The 22,255-nt window shown below is 43.9% G+C and overlaps 2 protein-coding genes across 5 annotated transcripts in view; both read left to right on the plus strand.

Annotated features, from left to right (window-relative positions):
- RABGAP1 (RAB GTPase activating protein 1) overlaps window positions 1–22,255 on the plus strand; it is a 77,033-nt gene that overhangs the window by 37,448 nt on the left and 17,330 nt on the right. For all 4 annotated transcript variants that reach the window (XM_075112113.1, XM_075112116.1, XM_075112114.1 and 1 more), the window contains 2 exons: window positions 19,592–19,705; window positions 21,243–21,317. In XM_075112113.1, coding sequence (XP_074968214.1) covers window positions 19,592–19,705; window positions 21,243–21,317 — 189 coding nt within the window. The remainder of the gene's footprint in view (window positions 1–19,591; window positions 19,706–21,242; window positions 21,318–22,255) is intronic.
- Window positions 1,806–13,961, plus strand: GPR21 (G protein-coupled receptor 21). The gene is made up of 2 exons (XM_075112155.1): window positions 1,806–2,187; window positions 2,584–13,961. Exon 2 carries the CDS (start codon window positions 2,959–2,961, stop codon window positions 4,003–4,005), a length of 1,047 nt encoding a protein of 348 aa, XP_074968256.1. The 5' UTR covers window positions 1,806–2,187; window positions 2,584–2,958; the 3' UTR covers window positions 4,006–13,961.

Here is a 22,255-nt window from a genome sequence, read left to right on the forward strand (position 1 = left end):
TGCTTTGGAAAGATAGGAGATCGTTTCTCCAGCAGTAATTCAATCACAGCTTGGTTTTTTGTATAACCACAATACCCTTGCCTAAATTTAATTCAAAGTTTATGTTTCCTAGCTACAGTTCTAGTACTTCAATTGCCATGAGTAGGAACGCCATAAATTATAAGAAAAAATGAAGAACAATAGGAAAGGGATCTTTTGGGGGGTAAAGATAGGGCGGGAAAACTAAGTTTTTGTTTTGAAGCTTTTGCACAAGACTGACTAAAAATCTGCCACATCATGCTGTTGGCTGGCACAGATTTTTGACCAATACAAATGAATCGTAATTTTTTTTTTTCTAATTACAGGTCAGCTAAAATCCTGAGCGTTGCAGTGCGATTGGTTTGAGATCTATCCCTTTGGCTGCAACTCATTTTCCATTACGTATCCCACAGAATACAAACGTTTAGCTTAGGTTAACCAAAACTTTTGGGTTTGTTGGTATCAGTAGAGTTCAGTGTGTGGGCTTACACTCGTAAGGATGCCAGTTGCACGCTTTCATTTTTGACAAAATAATTCTAATTGCTGAAGAGCCTCACTCCAGTCTCTTACTGGTTTGATCAGTTCAAAGACCAATTCCCGTAGCGATGGGCCCGTCCGAAGCTGTGGCAGTGGAGCAGTCAGTATCGGGGCTGGAGAATGAGCTTCCGCATTCCACGGGAATGTGTTTCCAGCATGTCAAGGGAGTGAAACGCTCCTGACAAACAAGAACATAGGAGTATCCTGTGATGACATCTTTGCCTTGGCTGCAACAGAGAGGTTTTTCTGGTTGAATACGCGTGATGGTATTAGCTTATATTGGGAATACAAGTTTAAGTTCTGTGTTGTGAATACCTTGTGTGTTTGCTCTCTGGAATGTCATTGGGTTTTCTAGTTTGTCTGGTTTGGTGTAGGTTGTCTTGGGGACAGCAATGCCTTTGGATTTTCTGGGTAGGTGTGCGGGAGGTGTTTCCCTAACGGGAGCAACATCTGGATTGCTGGTGGGACACAGTTCTCTGTTCTCCAAAACCCCCTTGGTTTCAGGGGTCCTAAGCAACACAAACTATACCTAGCAAAGACACGTTTATTCCAGAATAAGCATTTCCCCAAAAGGGCTCGGATGGAAAAAGCCTTAACTGACGACTAAACATTTGAATTTGTGTCCTTGCTTTGGATGGGTTAATTCGGACAGGCCCCCCAGTTCAAGAGAGACAGGGAACTACTGGAGAGAGCGCAGCGGAGAGATAACGAAGCTGATCAGGGGGCTGGAGCATCTCCGTGATGAGGAAGGACTGAGACACCTGGGTCTGTTCAGCCTGGAGAAGGGAAGGCTGAGGGGGGACCTTATCAATGCTTATAAGTATCTAAAGGGCAGGTGTCAGGAGGATGGGGCCGGACTCTTTTCAGTGGTGCCCAACGACCGGCCAAGGGGCCACAGGCACAAGTTGGAACATGGGAAGTTCCACCTGAACATGAGAAAAAGCTTCTTTGCGGGTGCCAGAGCAGGGGCACAGGCTGCCCAGGGAGGCTGTGGGGTCCCTTCCCTGGAGACATTCACCCCCCGCCTGGACGCGGCCCTGTGCCCCTGCTCTGGGGGTGCCTGCTCAAGCTGGGGGGTGGGACGGGGTGAGCTCCAGAGGGCCCTTCCAGCCCCCGCAGTCTGTGACTCCGTGAACCTGCCGTGCAGAGCGGTGCTGAGAGGAGGCAGGAGCAGGGGCGGGCGCTGGGTGTCCGTCTGTAGGAGCGGGCCGTGGGTGTGCGTCCGTCTGTAGGAGCGGGTCTTGGGTGTGTGTCTGTCTGCGGGGCCGGGCTGTGCGGGGGAAGAGCCCGCAGCCGCCGCTGGGAGCGGGGGAGACCCGCCGGTGATCCCGGAGGCTGCGGGGTCGCGCCGGGTGAGGCACCCACCGCCATCGGCGGTGAAACTCGTTTTGAGTGGAAAACCCGCATTTCCGAGGCTGCGGCCGGGCTCTGCCGTTCCCTCCCGGGGCCGGGCCGGGGGCTGCGGCCCCGCTCCCCGCCAGCGCCGCGCCCTCCTCCCCGCTCCTGCCCGCCTCCCTCCCCTTCCTCCCCGCCGTCCCCTCCCCCTGGCTCCGCATCGCCGCCGCCGAGCACACGCCGCCCGTGCCGGCGCTCGGCCGAGGATGCTCTGGGGCTTTTGTTCCCCTGCGGCAGGTAGGGGCCCGGGGCGGCGGGGCCGGGCCGGGCGGGGGGCGGCTGGGCGGCGGCGGCGGTCGCGGCGGCGCGGGCCGGGGAGAGGCGGCGAACAAAAGCGTCGTTGCAAAATGGAGCCAGGAGAGAAAGGCTGGACCCCCTCCCCGCCCCGCGCATCCCTCCGCCTGCATGGCCGGCGGGGGGAATTTCGGGGAGGCCGCCTCGTCCCCCCCTCCCCGCTCCCCGGAGTGCTCTCCGGCCGGAGCCCGGGACCCCGGGCCGGGAACGGGGGGGAGCCTGGCTGGGAGCGGGGGCCGCCGGCGGATGGGAAGCGCTGTAGCAGGGCGTGGGGATGGAGGTGGCGGCGCGGGGGGAGAGGCGGGTCTGTAAAACACTTTCCCCCTTCTCTTCTGTCAGCCTTCGGGAGGACTCTCGTCCTGACTCGGTGAAGGTTCCTTCTCCCTCTTTCCCCGACCCCTCGTCCCTCCTCGGCGAGGCAAGCCCACCCGGGAGGGCTTGAATATCAGCCCTCTCCCGTGTGCGTGCGTGAAGTTGCTGACATGACTGCTGCTGTGTCCCGGTGCTCCAGTAGCGGCGGGGAGCCGGATTTAAAGGGGAATTGTGCTGCAGACAATGCACAGCAGCAGCAGCATCTGGAGCAGCCCTCGGGACCGGAGCTTCGGTTTTGACATTGCTACACACGCAGCACCAGCCGCAATGACAGCAGCTGCCTGGAGTGGCTGCAGGCAGCAGGCAGGAGCATGAAGTAGAGAGATCACTGCAGTGCTCAAGATGAACTCCTCTTTGGTTGGCAACCAGAGTGGCCGGCCGTTCTGCCTCCTGGCCATTAGCTATTTGGAGACCATCAATTTTTGCCTCCTGGAAGTGGTTATTATTGTGTTCCTCATGGTGCTGATTATTTCGGGCAACATTATTGTGATATTTGTCTTTCACTGTGCACCTCTGCTGAACCACCACACCACCAGCTACTTCATCCAGACTATGGCGTATGCTGACCTCCTGGTGGGCGTGAGCTGTCTGGTGCCTTCTTTGTCTCTGCTGCACTATCCTATTGTTGCAAGTGAGTCCTTGGTTTGCCAAATCTTTGGTTACGTGGTATCGGTGCTGAAGAGCGTCTCCATGGCCTCTTTGGCGTGCATTAGTATTGACAGATACATCGCCATCACAAAGCCGCTGACCTACAACACGCTGGTTACCCCGTGGAGACTCCGAATCTGCATTCTGATCATTTGGCTGTACTCCTGCCTCGTCTTCTTACCCTCCTTCCACTGGGGAAAGCCTGGATATCACGGGGATGTGTTTCAGTGGTGTGCCAATTCCTGGAACACCGATCCCTATTTTACCCTCTTCATCGTGGTGATGCTCTACGCCCCGGCTGCTTTCATCGTCTGCTTCACTTACTTCAACATCTTCCGCATCTGCCAGCAGCACACCAAGGAGATCAACGAGAGGCGAGTGCGCTTCAGCTCTCAGGATGGGGAGGCTGGGGAGGCGCAGCCTTGCCCGGACAAGCGCTATGCCATGGTTCTTTTCCGTATCACCAGTGTTTTCTACATCCTCTGGTTGCCCTACATAATCTATTTTCTGCTGGAGAGCTCCAATGTCTATAGTAACCGCGTTGCATCCTTCTTGACCACTTGGCTTGCCATTAGCAACAGTTTCTGCAACTGTGTCATTTACAGTCTCTCCAACAGTGTCTTTCAGAAGGGGCTTAAGCGTCTCTCAGGGGCTATTTGTGCCTCTTGTGCTAGACAGAGGGTAGCTAAGGACTCCTCTACCTCTAGGAGCAAAAGATCTTCCAATGGATGTCATGTCTAAGACGCCTATCAGCTGGACTGGGAAGTGCAGGGACAATTCCATAAATTGCAAAATAAGTTAAATGTTATTTTAAGATGTCCAGATTTGCAAAAAGGTTTCTGAGAAATGCTGCTGACATAGAAGAATCAGGAGCACATATCATTGTGATTTCACTTGAAAAAATTATTGCTGTGGAGGAGGCTGTGGAGCTTCACCTCCATATTCGTTTTTAAGAATAAAGCTGTATCTTGACACTTACCTCTCCAGCTGGTGTGACTGAATGGAGTGGGTGTCTGAGAGCTTCGGCAAAATGTAGTCTTTCTTACAGCTTTACTAGGTTCTTTCGAGATTCGTGCTTCACATGTAAATGATAGATCTGAAGTGGAAATGTCACAGTATATGGTATATTACAGGGATTTTTTAATATATGCCAAAGTATATTGACACGGTGTTCCAGCATCATAACAGAAGGGGCCAAACAATTTGTTTTTCAGTGCTACCTAGACAGGACTTCTAGAACGGTAGTGAACAATGGGAACATTTTAGCGTGAACTTAAAGTCTTATTGAGCCATGAGTGCAGCGATGTGATCAGAACAGTCGTATGCTTAGAAGGACTGATCTGGCTTCTGCGCCCTGTTCCTCTGGTAGGATGCATGTATGCGATCAGAGTGCGGCATCTGCATTTTCCTGTTTGTTGTGAAATAAGAAGAAAAACTGGGATCAGACCAAATTTAGCAGTTAAATAAAATGTGTTTTGATAAGTGAAGAGAAAATACATGTCGCTTTATGATACCAGAGTTGTGGCAGCCACTCGAGGATGATGCCAACATGTGAAAATTATTCTCAAACCAGTGGAGAAATGCCATGGTTTTGCATGTGGAAATTTTCTCAAGAACAACTTTAAAAATAACATGTCCCTCTTTTTTTTTTTTTTTAATCTGAATTCTTCTGATATTTTACATACTAGAACTCAAGGGGAAATGAAAGAAAACAATTGTCTTCTAAACAGCTAAGGGAACTATGTTGTAAATTTAACTGTAGTATTTGAGCTATTCATAAGTGCACAGAGCTAAATCAGAGACATTTTTCTTTAGCCTTTGTGGGATTAAAGATGGTTCGAATATAGCAGGAGCTAAATCCTGTCAGCAAACGCATATCTGACTGGTCAAACAAAGTCAGTATCCGAGAAACAAAATCTCATTGACCGCAGCTTTTTCAAGCTAGTTTAGATTAAATATTTTTGAGTACTCTAATGCTGTTAAGAAGGCAGTATGGCCTGCAAATTGATGAGTTTTCTTAAAGAATATCCTTGTCCTTTTACTGATGCCATATTAGAAAATGAAAGTGAACCATGTATTCCTGTAATACCAAATTACAGTCTGCATCATCTTATCTCGCCCTGTCCCTGGTCAGGGCTATCCCCCCGCCACACCTCTGCTCTGAGAGCAGGTTATACACCGTGGCCATCCGCAGTTTGCTTCCTTCGTCCTGTTTCGAGTTGGTGCGTTGGACTGCTGTGAGCCTGGGGAATTCTGTGAGCTCGTGTGTCACGGTGTGCACTGGTGGTTAGTCATCGTGGGAAAGGAAAAATATTGGGGAGAAGTAATTTGATTTTTTTAGAATGGGAGTAACTCTCTTGGCCCAAGGGAAGACTCTATTTTTCTTAAATGGTTTCAGGTCTACTGTTGTTACAGATCAAGATCATCCTCTTTTTAGTACTCTACCCTGTCCCTCCTGCAAGCATAGACATACCCTCCTCTCTGGTCTGCTGCGAGCCCTGGCCTCTCGTCTTCCGTGCGTTGCCCTGCAGGATGACAGCTTGTGTCTCTGTCCTGTGTTTGCACGTGCAGCGACTGCTGCAGACCAGCCTGCTTGCTGCCCATCCGCATTTACTCCAGTACAGTCTTGTCAGGCTGCCAGTGAGGAAACAGGGAAGAGAAGAGAGAGCGGTGGGATGAGGCACTCCTGGCACGGCTTGTGCTTGTCAGCACTCGTTGCTGGTAGATGTGAGTTCCTCTTACGGGTCTGTGCATGTACCTGTTCCTGGGGAGGATGGGGCAGAACCCCCCGCTATTGCTGCCTAGTTCCGCTGTGAGTGCCCTGTTACAAAGCACGTTTAAGTCATATTTTGATCTGCTTTCAACGTATTTCATCAATAGTCCAAACCTCTCAATATAAACTTCCCCCTTAGTTCATCCGAAATTTTAAGAGCAAAGGTTGTCTAAACCCTGATGCCTTCGCAACGACATTTCTTTTTATTTTACGTAATAAGACAGTGTCTAGAGCCAGGGCTTATGCTGTGATCCTTGCATGGACACGATAGAGGTGATCTGATCCGCAGAGCTCTCACAGTCTGAATTTTGGTTAGAGACACAGACAGCTGTGGGGGGAGCAGAGCATAAGGGTGTAGTGAGTCATTTATAAATGGTATAATAAGCTCACAGCACATCAGCCAGCTAATTGTTCTCAAGTGTTTTGTAGGCATTATGGCAAAGGTGGGCTTTGGGGAACAATTTAAGGGCTTTAGTCACTAATATCAAAGTGTGTGCGTGGTATTTTTGGAACAGCCTCTCAGGTAAACTCCCAATAGCTTTTCTCTGGCTCTTCACCTTATCTAACATTTCCAAGTCTTTGAAGTGATGCAGTCTATCACTAAAATAGTATTTGATTAAATTTAATAGAAGAAAAGAATCTGCTAGGGCCTAAAACCCTAAAAATGGCAGTTTCAGGTTTACGTGGAAGCTGGAGAGCAAAGATTGTTGCTTTTTTTTTCATGGCATGAACAGAGGGGTTTGGGAGCATTGTGTGCTAGTTTTTGAGAATATGGAAAATTTTAAAGTGGTAAGGGGTCTAAATCATGGCAGAGATTTAACTCAAGATGAAGCAGTTGCTGCTTCGGCTATAAGCCTAGAATTGTACTTAAAGTGTAGTGGGTGTTACAGATGCAGATGCATGCTTGCAGCTGTTGTTGCTTTGCAGCTAAGGTCCAGTTATAACATTCCTAACAGCCAGGCTTTTGTTCAGTTGCCCTATTCATCTCGAAGTCTTCCTCAGCTCAGATGATTTCTGTGAGAGGTGAAAGTCAGAATCGGGAAGTCTCCAAGAGATGAGGACGGAGAGGAGTTGCAGCCAGTTGATGCATTCAAGTTTCATCCTGTGTTTTTACAGACGCTTTTAGATGTTGCTTCAGTGGCTTAGATTTAGTGTCAAATGTTTCTATTTTTATCTGTGTTAATTTATTGATTTTTTTAAAAATTTAAGTTACTTTTTTTCCTCTTAATTTAATGTTGTTCTAGGTGTATATGTGGTTAGATGTTTTAAATATAACATTTGAGTGTGTCGTCTCCAGTGAAATTGCATGGGGGAGAATCTTGCTCACTGTGCCAACCGCGGAAGAAATAATTTTGCAGCATATTACCTTGTTTGCTCGACAGTCCATTTAACATCCTTTGTCATATCGTTAACGTGAGGCGCAGTAGTGCTTTTCATCACAATCTGTGCTATGAAGTGTTAGGCAGCAAACTTTCCAGTTGGATCACTTTCATCGCTGTACACAGGAATCTAATCCCTTCTTGGCTATATTTTTATCCGAGTGTGCATGGTGCTTTAGAGCATTTAGGTGTCAAGAGCATTGCACAGATGAATGCCACGCCAAGGAGAATATGGAAATCAAATTATGTATTCATAAAAATTGTGTTGTGATATGATTAAGTGAACTGATTTTGAAGTTCCTACTCAGACTATATATATTATTTTTTTTTCATTAGGGTTATCTGCCTCACTTTCAAGTTAAGCTGCTAGAAGGGTTCAGTCTGCAGGATGCAGTTCAGTGGCGTTCTTTTAGTACCATGGAAAGGATTTTATACACACAACTTCTGAGAAAGTGATCATTTGCTTCAGCTAGACCTCTTAAAAAAATTTTTTTTTAAGTTTACTGGAAGTTTAGGTTGTGATTATATTGTCATTTTCCAAATAGGCTGGCAGAAAATCTGTGAAATACTATTTTTTTTTATAATCTCCAATCCAGTGACGGTATTTTTTTAGCTCGAGATATCTTTTGTGTGAAACAAAAGTTTTGCTGTTACCTACTGTTAAGTTTTTTTAAATTAAATGTTACTAGTTTCTACAGTCTTTATTTGGTATTAGGGGTTTTGTACTTTTAAGCTTCTGATCTCTCAGAAATTTGTTTCTACTACTTGGAGTTCTGACATGGCTCCATGTCAGAGTGCCAAGGGGCAATCTTGAATATTTGTGACAAATCTTTGACAAGAAGAAAGTGGTAAAAAGTGCCAAGACACAGAGAATCTCAAGAGTAGCACAAGGTTGCGTGAAGAGTCTTTCTTACAGCAGAGACTTGAATGGGAATTTCCAAATTTCAGCCTCACGCTGCATTGTTCCTTTCCTGCTCATACAAAGGTTTTACCTGTAAGAAATTTCAGCAGTTCGTCTGTTCTGAGAGAGACACTTCCAAAGCACGTACGTGGTGGAAACATTCAGCATGCAAATTTAATACACAGATTTTGGGGTATTTATTGTGGTGTTACCAGCTGCTGTGATGATAACAGATGTACTGAACGAGACAGAAGTCTGAAACATTTCAGCCTGATCTTATGCCATATCAGGGTTTGAAGTTGACAGAACTAATTCAGGTCAGTGCTTTAAAAAAACTTATTTCTTAGGACCTAATATCTGAGCATAGCAGTCTACCTTTAGACATTACAAATGAAAGGCCCATTTAAAATTTTTCCAATTACTTGATTCACCTATTGTAGGTAATTTTAATTTCATAACAGGAGGTGGAGGTTTTGGAGGGCTGCTGTTGTTAACATGTTATTGGTTCTGGGTGCTTGAAGCACCTGCTAAAATATTTGCCTGACCTGGTCCTTATTTTGTTGTTTAGTTTCGAAACCTTTTTCTTCCCTTTTATATGACTCTGCAGAATACAGCGACACATCCTTTCTATGGTATATTCAAGATAAACTTAAATTTTACCTCACTGCCAACAGTATCTGAAGCTGGCAAAGCCCATGTTTTGTGGGGATGTTCTGCTGAGATCCAGGAGGTCTAAAGGCCTCTGTGGTTTTTATACTTCAATGGGGGAAAAGTAGCTGTCTTCCCTTATGCAACTTAAAGGGTCGGACGCTTTGCAGACCCTGGGAATGCTCTGTTGAGGCTTCCAGGAGGGGAGAGGCTGGGGCGTAACGGCAGCGGAGAAATGCCCAGGCCAAGTGCATTTGTTCTCCTGGTGAAAGCAGTGCTTCCTCCCTGCTGTCTCAGCCTGCCTGTGTCTTTCAATCCATTTTCTGCTCTTCTCTTTCCATTCCTATTGCTGAAATTTGGAGCTCTAGAGGCCATGGTTGACATAGGGCGTTTCTTATTCATAATCTTTGTATGATGAATACTGTTGTTTGTATGTGGCTGCGGTCTCAGCTCAATCAGGTATATTAAATCTATTACTCGCTTCAGGGTCCCTGAGACTTTGTGACGGTGTGGGCTTGAAATGCGTTTGGCTGAGGTCAGGTTAGACCTAGGGATAAGCTATAGCTGCTGAGACCGCTGGGCCATCAGCATTTACAGTCTCCAGCAAAGCAAACAGCCCCTCCTTTAGGATGATGGGAGAATCCCCCGCTGTGAAAACAAGCCATTTTACACTAGAAAAGTGTTCTCCTGACTTCTCGACTCTTAAAGCTTCTCCGTTGTTACTTCCCTTGTTGCAGAGGTACCACTTTGAAAGACATTTTCTGCGAAGGCAGACAATTTAATACCAAAATTTTGTATGTAAAATGTGTTTGGAGGAGGGAGAGCTCTTCAGAATTAAAACTTAGTATGTGTAAAATGAGATGTAGTTGTATTTAGAGAAAGAAACTGAAAGTTGTGGCCAGTGGAAACAAACAAAGGAAGCCCGCTGGACAGCTGTGCCTGCGCTGATGGTAGGATGTAAATTGCAGTTCTGTCAAAACAATGGAGTATTTCATTTGGGTCATATCCTTTGCAATAAATTTTTCATAAGGGATGGAGTTTAACTTCTTGCTTTTGCTTTGCTGCACTCCAAAGGCAGCTCGTCTGAGCCTCGGGGGTCCCACACCCGCAGCAAACAGATTCCCGTCAGACCTGGAGTGACGGTCCAAACAGGGCGATACCAGTCAGGGTCATGGGTGACTATCTGAGGTGTTCGAGCAGTAGGGTAATAATCCGATGTGACATAGGTTGTGTAGTCAGCTTCTCAGGTGGTTTTTTTTCTCTGACACAAGGTTTTTTAGGCAGGTGAAATGTCTTGCGTATGCAGGCAGCTTTGCTGATGGGTCTCCACTCGGTATTGACTTCTGTCACGTTTCAGTTCTTATTGTCATTGCAGTCTCTGTGTCTGCTCCACATGTGTTTAGTGGTGGTTGCAAATGGAAGTGTTTGCGATTTCACCCATATCATATTTGGATCTCTTGAGCTTTAGCACTTAATGAAAACGTTAATATAGGTTACGTTCCTGCGTCCTGATCCAGGTTGTTTATTTAGAGCCTCTTCAGCAATCTGTCCGGGCAAAACCGATTCTCTAGCTAGTGAATTTGTGGTCAATTACACAGAGAAACAGAAGTTGTTAAAGTGATCTTTGTTTTGGCCTGAAGACACTGGCGGGGAGCGTCACGATCACTGAGCTGATCAAAGGAGGCGCAGGGTCTGCTGCGGGGGAGACCAGGAGGCCAAGTCACTGCAGGACTGTTACCTGTACGCAGGTTGGTAACTGGTGCCTTTATTTGCTGAGAAGTTTTTAGAAATGCCGAGCGGATGCACGTTCCGTTAGGTTATATTGAGAACCGGGGTTTAGATAGACAAACACGTTTTGAAGTTAGCAGTCGCTGCTGGTGCGGAGGGGTGCCACGCCTGGGCAGCGCCTTTGCGTGAGGCAGCGCCTGAGATGCAGCATGAGGGTGCCCGGGGTGGCGTGGGAGAGCGAAGGGAGTCTGGCCCTGTTGTTCTGACTTCTTTCTTTTTATGAATTTGTAAGATGAGGATAGTGGTTTTGTAATTCAAAGCTTTGGCTTCTTTTTGATGGTCGTTACTGGAGATCCTTTAATTAACAAAATAAATAAATTCAAGTAACTCCTTGTAAAGATGAACTCAAATCTTGCTGTGCATATGCGAGTCATTCTTAAATGTGACAAAGATCACGGGACACAAGCAATCAAATGCTTAATAAACCAAGTCATTACTTTTATGGAAAATTGAAAAAAGTTGTTCTGGGATTTCAACGGTAAATGAATCCTTGAAAATCAATGATTAGATTAGTAAAGGATGATGTTTTAATATGCTGGCGGGAATATAGAGGGATTTGTCAGGGGAAGCAAAAACAGACTTTGCACTAAAGTGGCTTAGGTATATTTATAGTGCTAGTGATTTTGTGTGTGTGTGAAATCTTTGGACTATTTTAATATAATGTGAGGCTTTGAGCTTTAGCTAACTCAAGTTGCTCGTTTTATGAAGTTACATTAGTACCACACTGTGAAGTATTTTTAAATATTAGCATTACTGAGTATTAAAAGTATTTCATAAAAAAAAATTTTAAAAAGCATTTTCTGTAGATGCTGTCAAAGGAATTGATGTTTAGTGTACAAAGAAATAAAACCCTGAGGGCTGTAAGGTACCTGTATGTTTCTGATCACCTCGGTTTTTGAGGGGTTAGGTATTTCTTGAGGATAAATTGTTGTCATTAAAACATACTAAAAATAATGGTGCAGTTAATCCTTTCAGATAACAGGAAGCAGCATTACCTCCAGCCACACTTTTGAACTGTCTGAAAGGATTTGCAATCACATATATTGTCTTCACAGACTTAACGTCTTTAGAAATGCTGTACAGCACAGTGTTTTGCGACTTCCTATGCTGATAAATTTCTCTCTGTATGTAACCTTTGAAATCTAGTTTCTATTGTAATTCTAGCATGAAAACACTAGATTCAATTTTGTATTCCTCTAATGAATGCAGCAGGATGGAAATGAGTTTGCAATTGCTAATGATGAGCTTTTTTACTGTTCTTAATACTCGTGGGTATGTCTTTTTTCTTCAGGGATTTCAAAATTGTATTAGTACCTTTTTTAATTGGTTTTTTTTCCACATGCTGTTTACAATTAAACTGCAAGCATGGGAGGCTATGCGTGCATGTGCTTTCAGGTTGCTTTGCTGAACGAAATACAGTGGAGCGATCTTACTTTAAAGGATGCTTGCTTTTCCTTGTGTCCCACCTGTCTCCTTGCGCCTTCACCGTCACTGGGGCAGCAGAAGCCACTCGTGAGATTGTTTCAGTGTGTTCTGTGGAGATTTGACATTTGCCAGGGGGTTGTTAGGAGGAGTTTTGTTTGGGAGGCAGTCCGGCTGCGTACAGGAGCAGCGTTATGACTGGTAGTTTTTTCCTATGTCAGTGAAAAGGTCAAGAATAGACAAAATCACAGGTAAGAATGTGTGTGTGTGTTTGTAAGAACTTTGTGCACCTTTTAATGCTGGAAATTGTTTTGTATTAAAAGATGAGAAAGAGGTGTGTGTGTGAAACCCCTGCTATGAAGAGCTATGGGAAAAAAAATCCACCAAAGCAGATTAGAAAAGCAAACAGGTGAATTAGAGCCAGTCCAGCCCTCGAGACGCTAATGCCGTGTTTAATTCTGACGCAATGGGGAGCATTAAGGCGGCAGTCTGGGCTGCTCGGTGTTCCTCGCCTCTGCCTGGGTTTGCTCTGGTTTGTACTCTGCAAGGGAAGGGGGAGGTGGTGAAGATGGGTGTTTTGATACGCAAGGCAGCTGAGGAAGGGTTATTGCTGTGGCTCCAGAATGACGTATTTTGTGCCAACTCAGAATTGCTGTTAAAATCCAGGGGAGAGGGGTGCTTCTACCCCGCCGTTTTAATAGACGTTTCCATAGCTGATTTTTCAACTAAGACTAATAATAAGAAAAACTACAATTGAGCCAAAAATGACAAATGTTACTGATTTAAAATAATACTTGCATATTTTTAAATATTAAATGAAACGAGATAAATTGGAAGCATGTAAATATCTGTTTCTAAATCTTTGCATAATTATTTCCAAGAGGTAATTTTGCTATGAGCTATTAAAACTCGAAGAAATGTATTATTCCCTTTGAGATGATCTGTACCCAGCTGTGTCATACATCCCTTGACTTGTTTCCTTTTTGCTGTAGATGTACATACGTATACGTGTGTGCGCGCGCTGTGTGACCGTACAATTACAGTCACGTTAAATGGTGTGTTTTAAAATACATGTATACACATATACGTGTAAAATAACATGCATGTATATATATGTATTTTAAAACAATTTATTTAACACGGCGGTAATTGTACAGTCACACGGTTTAGAGCTTTGTACAATATGTAATTTTAAGAATGTCAATGTGGTTCTTGGCGAGTTTTTTAAACACTTTTCTGAATCTGTTATCAGCACTTCCCATCCTAAGAGAAACTGCACATTTTTCAGTGATTGTTCCACTGGTTACATTTTTGTCTGCCATTTGTTCTGGATTGATGTAATCTTGATACTACTAAAATTTCAAGGGCTGTTGACGCATTTCACATAGCGTAGGATTGCCTGTTCTCCAAATATATGGATCATGCATCAACAGTACTAAGTAGCCTTACTGTTTTGCCTAAAAGCCTAGCTAATTTATTTAATATTCTCTCTTTAAAGAGAGGTCTCTGGAAGGGGTAGCGTGTTTTAGGATGCTCCTTCTCTTTAAAGGGAAACTCAGAATTGAATAGCAGTACTTGTTGATCAGTGATATTATTGTAGCCAAAGGATGCATGGGTGGTTTAATAGGAAGTTTTTGCTTCAAGTTTCTTGATGACATGTAGTGTTCTACAGAGCCGTGTGAAGAGTGTAGTTTTTTATTCTGAAATGCACTTGTACACTTTATTTGAAAGGTCTGAATGGATCATAAATACATTTAAGAAATAAATGATATGTCACATGTTTTCACGTCTTGTCTCGGATGACTTTTATGTAACTGTGCTGACAAAGGTGTGTTCCTTTGGGAGTGGGTGGGGTTTTTTCCTCTTATCTTGATTGCTCTAAATAGTCTGGCTTGTACGTAATTGCCAAGAGCAGGAAAACCTTCCAGCATGCGTTCTGTGTTTATGCTTTATCCATACATGATGTCGGGCCCTGTAGGCAAACTCCTCTCTATAATTTTCCTGTGGGAAACTTGAGCCCTAAAAGGAAACGAACACAGCAAAAGGGCTGGATATCACAAGGGATTCACTTTTATTTTTAGAATTGAACTATATTGCCATATTTGGACTGAAAGTATGCTGTATCAATGCATTATTGTATCAAATTGCAGACACTTAACCATTCCGAATTTGTCTAAATTATTCAGGTTTTTTTCCACAAATACCATTTATTTATGAATGCTCTTGGTAAGTGCTAATTCCAGGTCACACGTTCTGTGGCGGCATTTCTTGGGAGAAGTTAACAAGTACATTGCTTTGAGAGTGGATTTTGTGATCTTTCCTTAACATCTTAGTAACAGGTGTAACTCTTCTTACCGAAACCTCACAGCGGTTTGGTCAAAGACAAATGCAGGAAATGCACTCTGTGTAAAAGTCAGTGTAAATATTGCTTGCTAAAAGTAAACTTGGGAGTGCCATCAGCCTGCAAAATAGACCTGGTGACACGGTGTCCTATTGACATGGAAAATAGCTATCGAAAGACCTTTTAATATTTTCAGGTGTACTTAAAATGTACAGATCTGCTCAAAATAACTCATCCCCATTGTGTAAGGTCACTCTTGTTGCTGCTGCCCATGGAAGTTTTGGAGTTCTGGCTTTTTCTGCTCATTGCAACTGCTGAAAGCTGTCAGCTGGCTTGTTGCTCTCTTGAATGGCTGGTCTATGCCCTGCACAGAGGTGCCTTGCAACGACGTGCCACATGCTGATCTGACCCTAGGCAAAGCAGGTAAAATTCCACTGACTGGTTGAGTCTCTGGACCATTCTTTCAGTAATCTCTGATCGCGTGACAAAATCCTTGTGAAGTCAGTGGGACCTTCCTAAGAAGTAATCGCCGTGTGAAAGTTGATCCCATTGTGGCAAGAGAGAGAATCAAGCAGAGTTTGGGTTTTTGTGATGTATGAGTCAGATAACTCACCCCAGTGAGCAAACTTCCATATTTTGAATCATTCTCAGGGTGGGGGCAGGGGGAAATCTAAAGTTTGGACCTCACCATTGTTCCATTTTCATGTTGGTTTTAAAGCCATTACCTAGACACAGGTTGTCTTCATGTTTTATGCCCCCATCGGATTTCTCCAGTAGCTTGGTGAGACAGGAGATGATCTTTGGGTGCCAAAGCCATTTCCAGCAGGCAGATTTGCTTCTCTGGAGATTTCTTATTTCAGGTTCTTTTCATCACAAATCTTGTCCCTTCAGCAATTATTTGCTGCTGCTTCTTCATCCTGTTGGGTTTATGTAGGGGATTACAGCTGCTGAAAAATGTAAGCAGATCAGCGCCATGAAGGAGATACTAGAAACTCCGGCTCTTCCAAGTCTTCTAATTGTGGCTTAAGCTACAGAAGAAGCTTCTAAAGTAACACGGCTCAGTCTGAAGACGTTGATGGAGGTTGTAACTGCGTGGTGTGGTTTGCAGGTCCTGGAATGGTCCCCAGAACATCACAAAAGCACAAGGAAAATGTCTTTTCACTGTGTCCAGTTTAGGAGGTGGGAACCAATATGCTTTTATAGACAGGCTGATACAATAGATGAGCTTTTATCTGCTGGACTGCGTTCTGGTTTCCGTAATTACTCACACAGTTTCTTTTAAAATCAACTGGAGAGGAAGGTTTCAGTATAACTCTCCTAATATTTTAAAGTGCATAAAAGAGGGGGAGGAAGGGTATGTTCTTAGTCTGAGGATCTACATTTTCCTGCTTTCCTTCAGAGCAGTGAACTGTTATGAGAATTTTAATCTTCACTACACTTGCCTCAGTTCTCATGGCTGTGTTCCATTCTGTTTTCTTTATTACTTTCTTTTTCTTCCTGTCATTCTTAGCTTTCTATTTTTCAATCCCAGTTTGTGAAGGGTGTGGGTTCAGAAGGGTTTCCTTCAGTTCCCAGTCCCCTGAAAGCATGAGAAATTGCCCATTGAGCCAATTCTCACAGCAAGGTATAAAAATAGGAGTAAAGAAAAGGTTACACAATGCTTGGATTGCAGCAGTTTGTACTAATGGGGAGATTTCAAAGCCATGGTTTGAAAAACATTTTTTTTAAACCTTATCATTTCCGTTAATTTTTCTCTCCCCAAGCTATGTTTCAGCTGCAGGAACTAGCATTACAGATTACTTGAAGAATTGTACTGAAACATAGGAGTCAAGTGCTGAACAAGTCACGCAAAGCCAGAGAGAGACCACTAATTAGTTCTCTTCAGCCATAATAAGTGATTTGTTTGAGAAGCCTACACTCAGTTTCCAACCAGATGCTTTGGTCTCTGCTATTAAATAAGTGGATTAAAAGGCAAGTGGATTTAAGATTGTTTTGCCATTGAAGCAGAACAGAGGTAACCCTCTTGTTTGGTCCCACAGGCTGCTATTAGCAGTGAACAGTACCTGTGCTCTTGCAAAGCACAGTACTTTGCTGTAATTCAGTCTTGGAAACTTATAAGAAACCGAAAGTCATCACTAAGACTGTATTCACATGCTTTAAAGTTTTCAGAATTGTTTCTGAGTATTGTCTTTCCTGACTTGCAAAACCAGCTGAAGCTAACAGCCGGCCATTCTCTTACGTGTCTTTGTTCACTTGAAAGGTTTATATTTATATGAAATTTATTTAGCTTTGGAGTTTGTTTGTTTCCGATTTCCTTAAAATGAGACAGGCCTCTTTGGCATGTTAATAATTATCAAATTGGGATGCTGAACAGGACTTTTGCTATAATTTCCAAAACAATCCAATAACTTTGATTCTAATAACAGTGTAATGCTTTCCTAATGAATTGTCTGTATTAAGCCGCAGAGAGGAGCATTAACCTTGGATTAAAATCAGAAGAGAAAATCAAGCACACTGTGGTAATTTTTTTCTTCACAAAATCATTTTGCAAAATAGAGTAAGATCAACTAAAAGCTGTATTTAATGATCTTCACACTGATTACATCATGTACTTTTTAATTAGCTCTTGCACTTCTAACTTTTTTCCGTTTGTCTAACAGAAGCATGGGTTATTTGGATACAGGAAAACTTCTTTTAAAAATAAAACCTCTTCTGGTTTGCTCCCACAGAGCATCTTGTATGTCTGCAGTGTTCACCTGGGCACTGTTGTATGGTAACGCATGTGAAGGGAACTGGCTTTTTTATTTGTGTGTGCAGTCACTGCCAGGGAAGCCACCGAACAAGGGAACCTTTCACCCTTCCATTAGCAATGGTTGCTTAATTGAATATTGCAGCATCTTTTCAGATGATTCCCACTACCAAGGAGCTCTCACTCTCGTTAGCTGCCCAGGAAAGTCATCTTTTAAATAGTAGAAAGAGGGACTAATCATAGGCAAAAAAGAAATACCTGCAGACAAATAGAGGGCTTTTGTTTCTGTTTTATTTTGGCAATTTGGGTAATAGCGATGGTTACAGTAATCGGCTCAATAACAGCTGGGTCATGACTGCCTCAAAAGGTACAAGACATTATGGTGAAACACATCCATACAAAATGTGAGATCTGATTAATTAGAAATCACTAAATGTGGCATAAAATTGTAGAAATAGTTCTGAAATTGTAGAGGTCAGTTCAGATCTTTTAATTCAATAAGGTGAGCACAATTTCAGCTTCAGAAGGCACACTAAAAAGTGCCTATTACATGCTGGGTAAATTAAGTGTTTTAAAGAGAGCTTGAGCGAGTGGTTTCTGTTGCATGCTACTTACAGAATAACTTATGTTGGAAGGGACACATGGAGGTCATCCAGTCCAACCCTCTGCTCAAAGCAGGGCTTAGCAGATCAGGTTGCTCACAGCCCTGTTGAGTCTCGAAGACCTGTGATGTTGGAGACTTTACAGCCTCCTTCAGCAACCCATTTCCATCCGCATGCAAGAAGCTGCTTAGTCTTCCAATTCGCATAAATGTTCCTTGTAAAGGATTTGGAAACTGTGTCAAATCTTTGGACAGCTATTTTCTGCCTGGTTAGTAATTTTTTTCATTTGTGTCACTGTTTGGTGTGTGTTTTTAAAATATGTATTTCTTACTGTTGTTTTCTGTATTCAAGCAGGATGTATGATGTGTATGAACTATTTGTATTGGCTTCCTAAAGAAGCAAATTACTAAATGAAGTAATGGGGGAGGGTAGTTTTATATGTTTTCAAAGGATACTTCTCCTTGCAGGCTATGACCTCTGGCTTAAATGACTACACTAGAAATAGTTTCAAACTGAACTGGACGAGATGGATCAGAACATCTCACTCAGGCACATCTCTGATATTGGCAGGGACCCGAGATGGCCTCGGTGTGGGAAAGGCACCTGCTTTATTTTCCTGTTCGGAATGTGAATCTGTTGTAGAGGGCAAATTACCTGAAGCTGGACATTGCTCGCAAATGTTTGTGGTCTCTCATGATGTGCCTGACAAAAACCTATTCCTCCTGTATTCTGGAAACCTTTTTTCAGGATAGTTCTCCAAGGTAGGACTAGGATTCCTTCTAAGCCATCCTCAGCAGTACTGACAACCCCTAATAGGGTGGGCTATCTGAGGCTGGTATTGCCAACTAATTTCATGGAGATCGTTTGGTGTTTAAATCGCTCAGATAGAAGTCGGGAGGAAAAGGCCCTAAGTTTACTGTATTTAATTCTTACACTTTGCCAAATTCCTTTCATCTCTACCAGGAGTTTTCACTGCCTGTTGTGTAGGACTTGTCCTTGATGCAGACTTGCTTGGTGTTTCTTCCAATTGGTCTTTTCAGTCCATCGTTCACATTTACTGGTTTTCTTAATCGTATGCTATTTCTTATTGTTCAGCTTTCAAAACATCTAAGGCATCTGAAACTGGTTGCATCAGAGCAGTGCAGAGAACAAAGTTCCATCTTCCTCATGCTGAAATGCCAAGCTCATACAGGCAGCTGCCCCTGCATTATATTGTGTTTTACTATACAATGCCATTTTTCTTGGGCTTGTGTTCAGTTTTCTACTTTTCTGTTGTCTAATTCTGTGGAGGGGATGAAGAGTGGTTTCTCTGGCTGAATCTAAGGGACAGAATTTTGGACAGCAGCATGCAGCTGCTTACAATTGACTGTTACTGTCTGCAGTTGTGAGATAAAAGCAATGTGACTGGGCAGTATTTGCGTTCAGAAGTCTCCAAGGGAAGGCTGCCGTCTGCATTGCAACGTCCTGGAACACTTCTGTGTGTGCGCTTTTTCTGTCACTCACTGACTGTTCCCAGATGTGCTTAGGTAACCAAATCTATCAAGATTGTGATCTGGAGCTGCCAGCCTGCAGGCAGCCTGTTCTGGTTGAGTAGACCGTGTTTTGTTAAATTTAGAACAGTGCACAGAACACAATGCCAATCTCCTGACTCTCGGTCCTAGCATATTGTAATTTATATTCTTTGGATGTGTTTTAATTTACTTGTTTTTTTCCCCTGCTAATAGGAGTCTCCACAAGACAGTGCTATCACTCGAGACATCAATCGAACGTTCCCTGCTCACGATTATTTTAAAGATACCGGAGGAGATGGCCAGGACTCCCTGTACAAAATATGCAAGGTATTCTTCAAATTCTTATTACATTGGTTTTGGTAACTTGTATTTAACATCATTAACGGATGTAACTGTTTTCTGAGAAGAGTGTGAATGTATTACAGTTAACTGTGTCATGGAGACAGACTCTGGCACTAGGCTCAGTCTGGTTCTTCATTGTAAATGTTTACCTGGTTATAGTGCACTTCAGGTAGGAGACCTAACACAATAAGTCCTTCTGGATTCCTGAACACTAAGGTGCTTGGTACAGAGACTTCACCTGATTCCAGACATGTCGGATGGATCAAGCTGGACAAATGATGTGCTGTGATGGAGATGAGGACTAATTTCATACTGATCAAGAGCAGCTCCCCTTTGGCAGCAGTGTGTTCCCCACTCGGCAATATTGTCTGAGTTGTGCTGGCAAAGTTAGGGACACATGCAGGAAATCGTGCTGATGTTACCTCTTGAAAAAGAAATGTGCTGATGTTGGGTGTGTCCTTTATGTGTAATGTATGCCATAAGCTGTTGTTGTCATACATAGTTGTCTTTAAAACTGGAGATAACTCTGTACCTCTGTTGCGGTTTAAGCCCAGCCAGCAGCTCAGCCCCACGCAGCCACTCGCTCGCTCCCCTCACAGTGGGATGGGGGAGAGATTCAGAAGGGCAAAAGTGAGAAAACTTACGGGTTGATATAAAGACAGTTTTGCAGGTAAAGCAAAAGCCGCGCACCCAGGCAAAGCAAAGCAAGGGATTCCTTCACCCCTCCCCGCGGCAGGGGGTGCTCAGCCATCTCCAGGGAAGCAGGGCTCCATCACGCCTAACGGTGCCTGGGGAAGGCAAACGCCATCGCCCCGAGCGTCCCCCCTTCCTCCTCCTCCCTCCCCAGCTCTGTGTGCTGAGCATGACGCCGTGTGGTGTGGGACATCCCTGGGGTCACTGTCCCGGCCGTGTCCCCCCCAGCCCCTTGTGCCCCCCAGCCCCTCGCTGCTGGGGTGGGCTGAGGGGCAGGAAAGGCCTTGGCTCTGTGCAAGCCCTGCTCAGCAGGAGCGAAACCACCCCTGGGTTATCAGCGCTGTTCCCAGCACAGATCAAAACCACAGCCCCACACTGGCTGCTGTGGGGAAAACTAACTCTACCCCTACCAAAACCAGCACAATCTCCCGTAATTGTTATAAAGCTGCCTATTAAGAGAAAGAAATTAGCAAAAACGGACAGCTTGTTGTATTGCGTTGTCTCAAATGGAATGTTTTAAGCTTCCAGCACTCACTCTTTGGTGTTCCTAGCATTTCTCCCTCTTCCTAACGTCCCTGTAGCACCTGTTTAAAGTCAAAAGCACTCAGGTAAGTGGTTTAATAGGCTGCAGTGGTCTTGGTGCATTGCTGTAACCAGCCACTGCCACTGTAAGTCAAGGTTTGATTTTCGTACAGGTTATCCCTTCACTGGAATGGTAAATGATGCGCCCCGTGAAAATTTCGCAGAGCTATGTTCAATGCGGTGTTTTGTTTTCTTTGTGTTTGTAGCTTGAGGCAGATACGCAATAAAGTGGTGATTCTTTTTTTAGGCCTACTCTGTCTATGATGAAGAGATTGGCTACTGTCAAGGCCAGTCGTTTCTTGCTGCTGTGCTGCTTCTACATGTAAGTGGTGGTTTTTTCCCCCATTTGTTTTAAGCTTAAGAATAAATATTGCTCCAGTTGCCTAGAACAGACGTTGATAACTCCTGAGCTAGTAGGGTTGCAGGCCACATACCCACCTAAATGTTGGTCAATAATAATGTGATTTTTAGACAGAGGAGAGTACATTGTTTGAAACTTACTGTGGTACTCCTCACCAGTCTTGCCTACAGTCAGCATTCGTTTCACTGTGTTTCTGTTTCAGGATCCCTTCCATTCAAAACTCTACAGGCGTGTACTCGTGATCGCTAGTAGGCATGGAATTTGTGTATACACATCATGTAAATGTTTCTGTTAAAGGGTTTCAGGGTCAGATTTAAGCTTTTTAGAAGATGTTTCTATTGGAATCAGTCAGAAATATGGGTGGTAATTGCCATATGTCTTGTGTACACGGAATTACATTCCTGACATCGGTGGGATGTCGGTTCAGTAGGTCTGAGTGCTTTGAACAAGACGCTGTCTCTGTGGGCTATTGTACTGTAGGCCTTTGTGCTTGATTTGAGAGGTTAGTGAAGGATACAATAATATTCTAATTCTTTTTGAAGATACTGAATTATGCTTTTTTAAGCTTAATTGTTGGTGGTAGAAGTGATCTCATTGGAGTAATATCCTGTAATTGCTTGTGTGTTCAGAAGCTAGAGAGATTTATGGTTACTGTATATCAGAAGCAAAAGTTTTAGGTTCACTCATGCTTGGGAAATATGAGAGGACTAGAAATCTGTGCAAATTATTTATAGACAGTTATTTTTTAAAGTAATGTCTGCTTTTTATCAGCATTTCTATTGTAAGCCTGGGTAGTTGAAACTGAACGGAGTTCCTAAGCCCAGTAGTGTTTGGAGATTTCTTTTCCCCAGCTGCTTTTGGTGGTAGTTGCCACCAGAGATAACTAAGGATGAAGACTT

This window comes from Phalacrocorax aristotelis, chromosome 17 (genome assembly GCF_949628215.1).
Source record: "Phalacrocorax aristotelis chromosome 17, bGulAri2.1, whole genome shotgun sequence".
Classification (NCBI taxonomy): domain Eukaryota; kingdom Metazoa; phylum Chordata; class Aves; order Suliformes; family Phalacrocoracidae; genus Phalacrocorax; species Phalacrocorax aristotelis.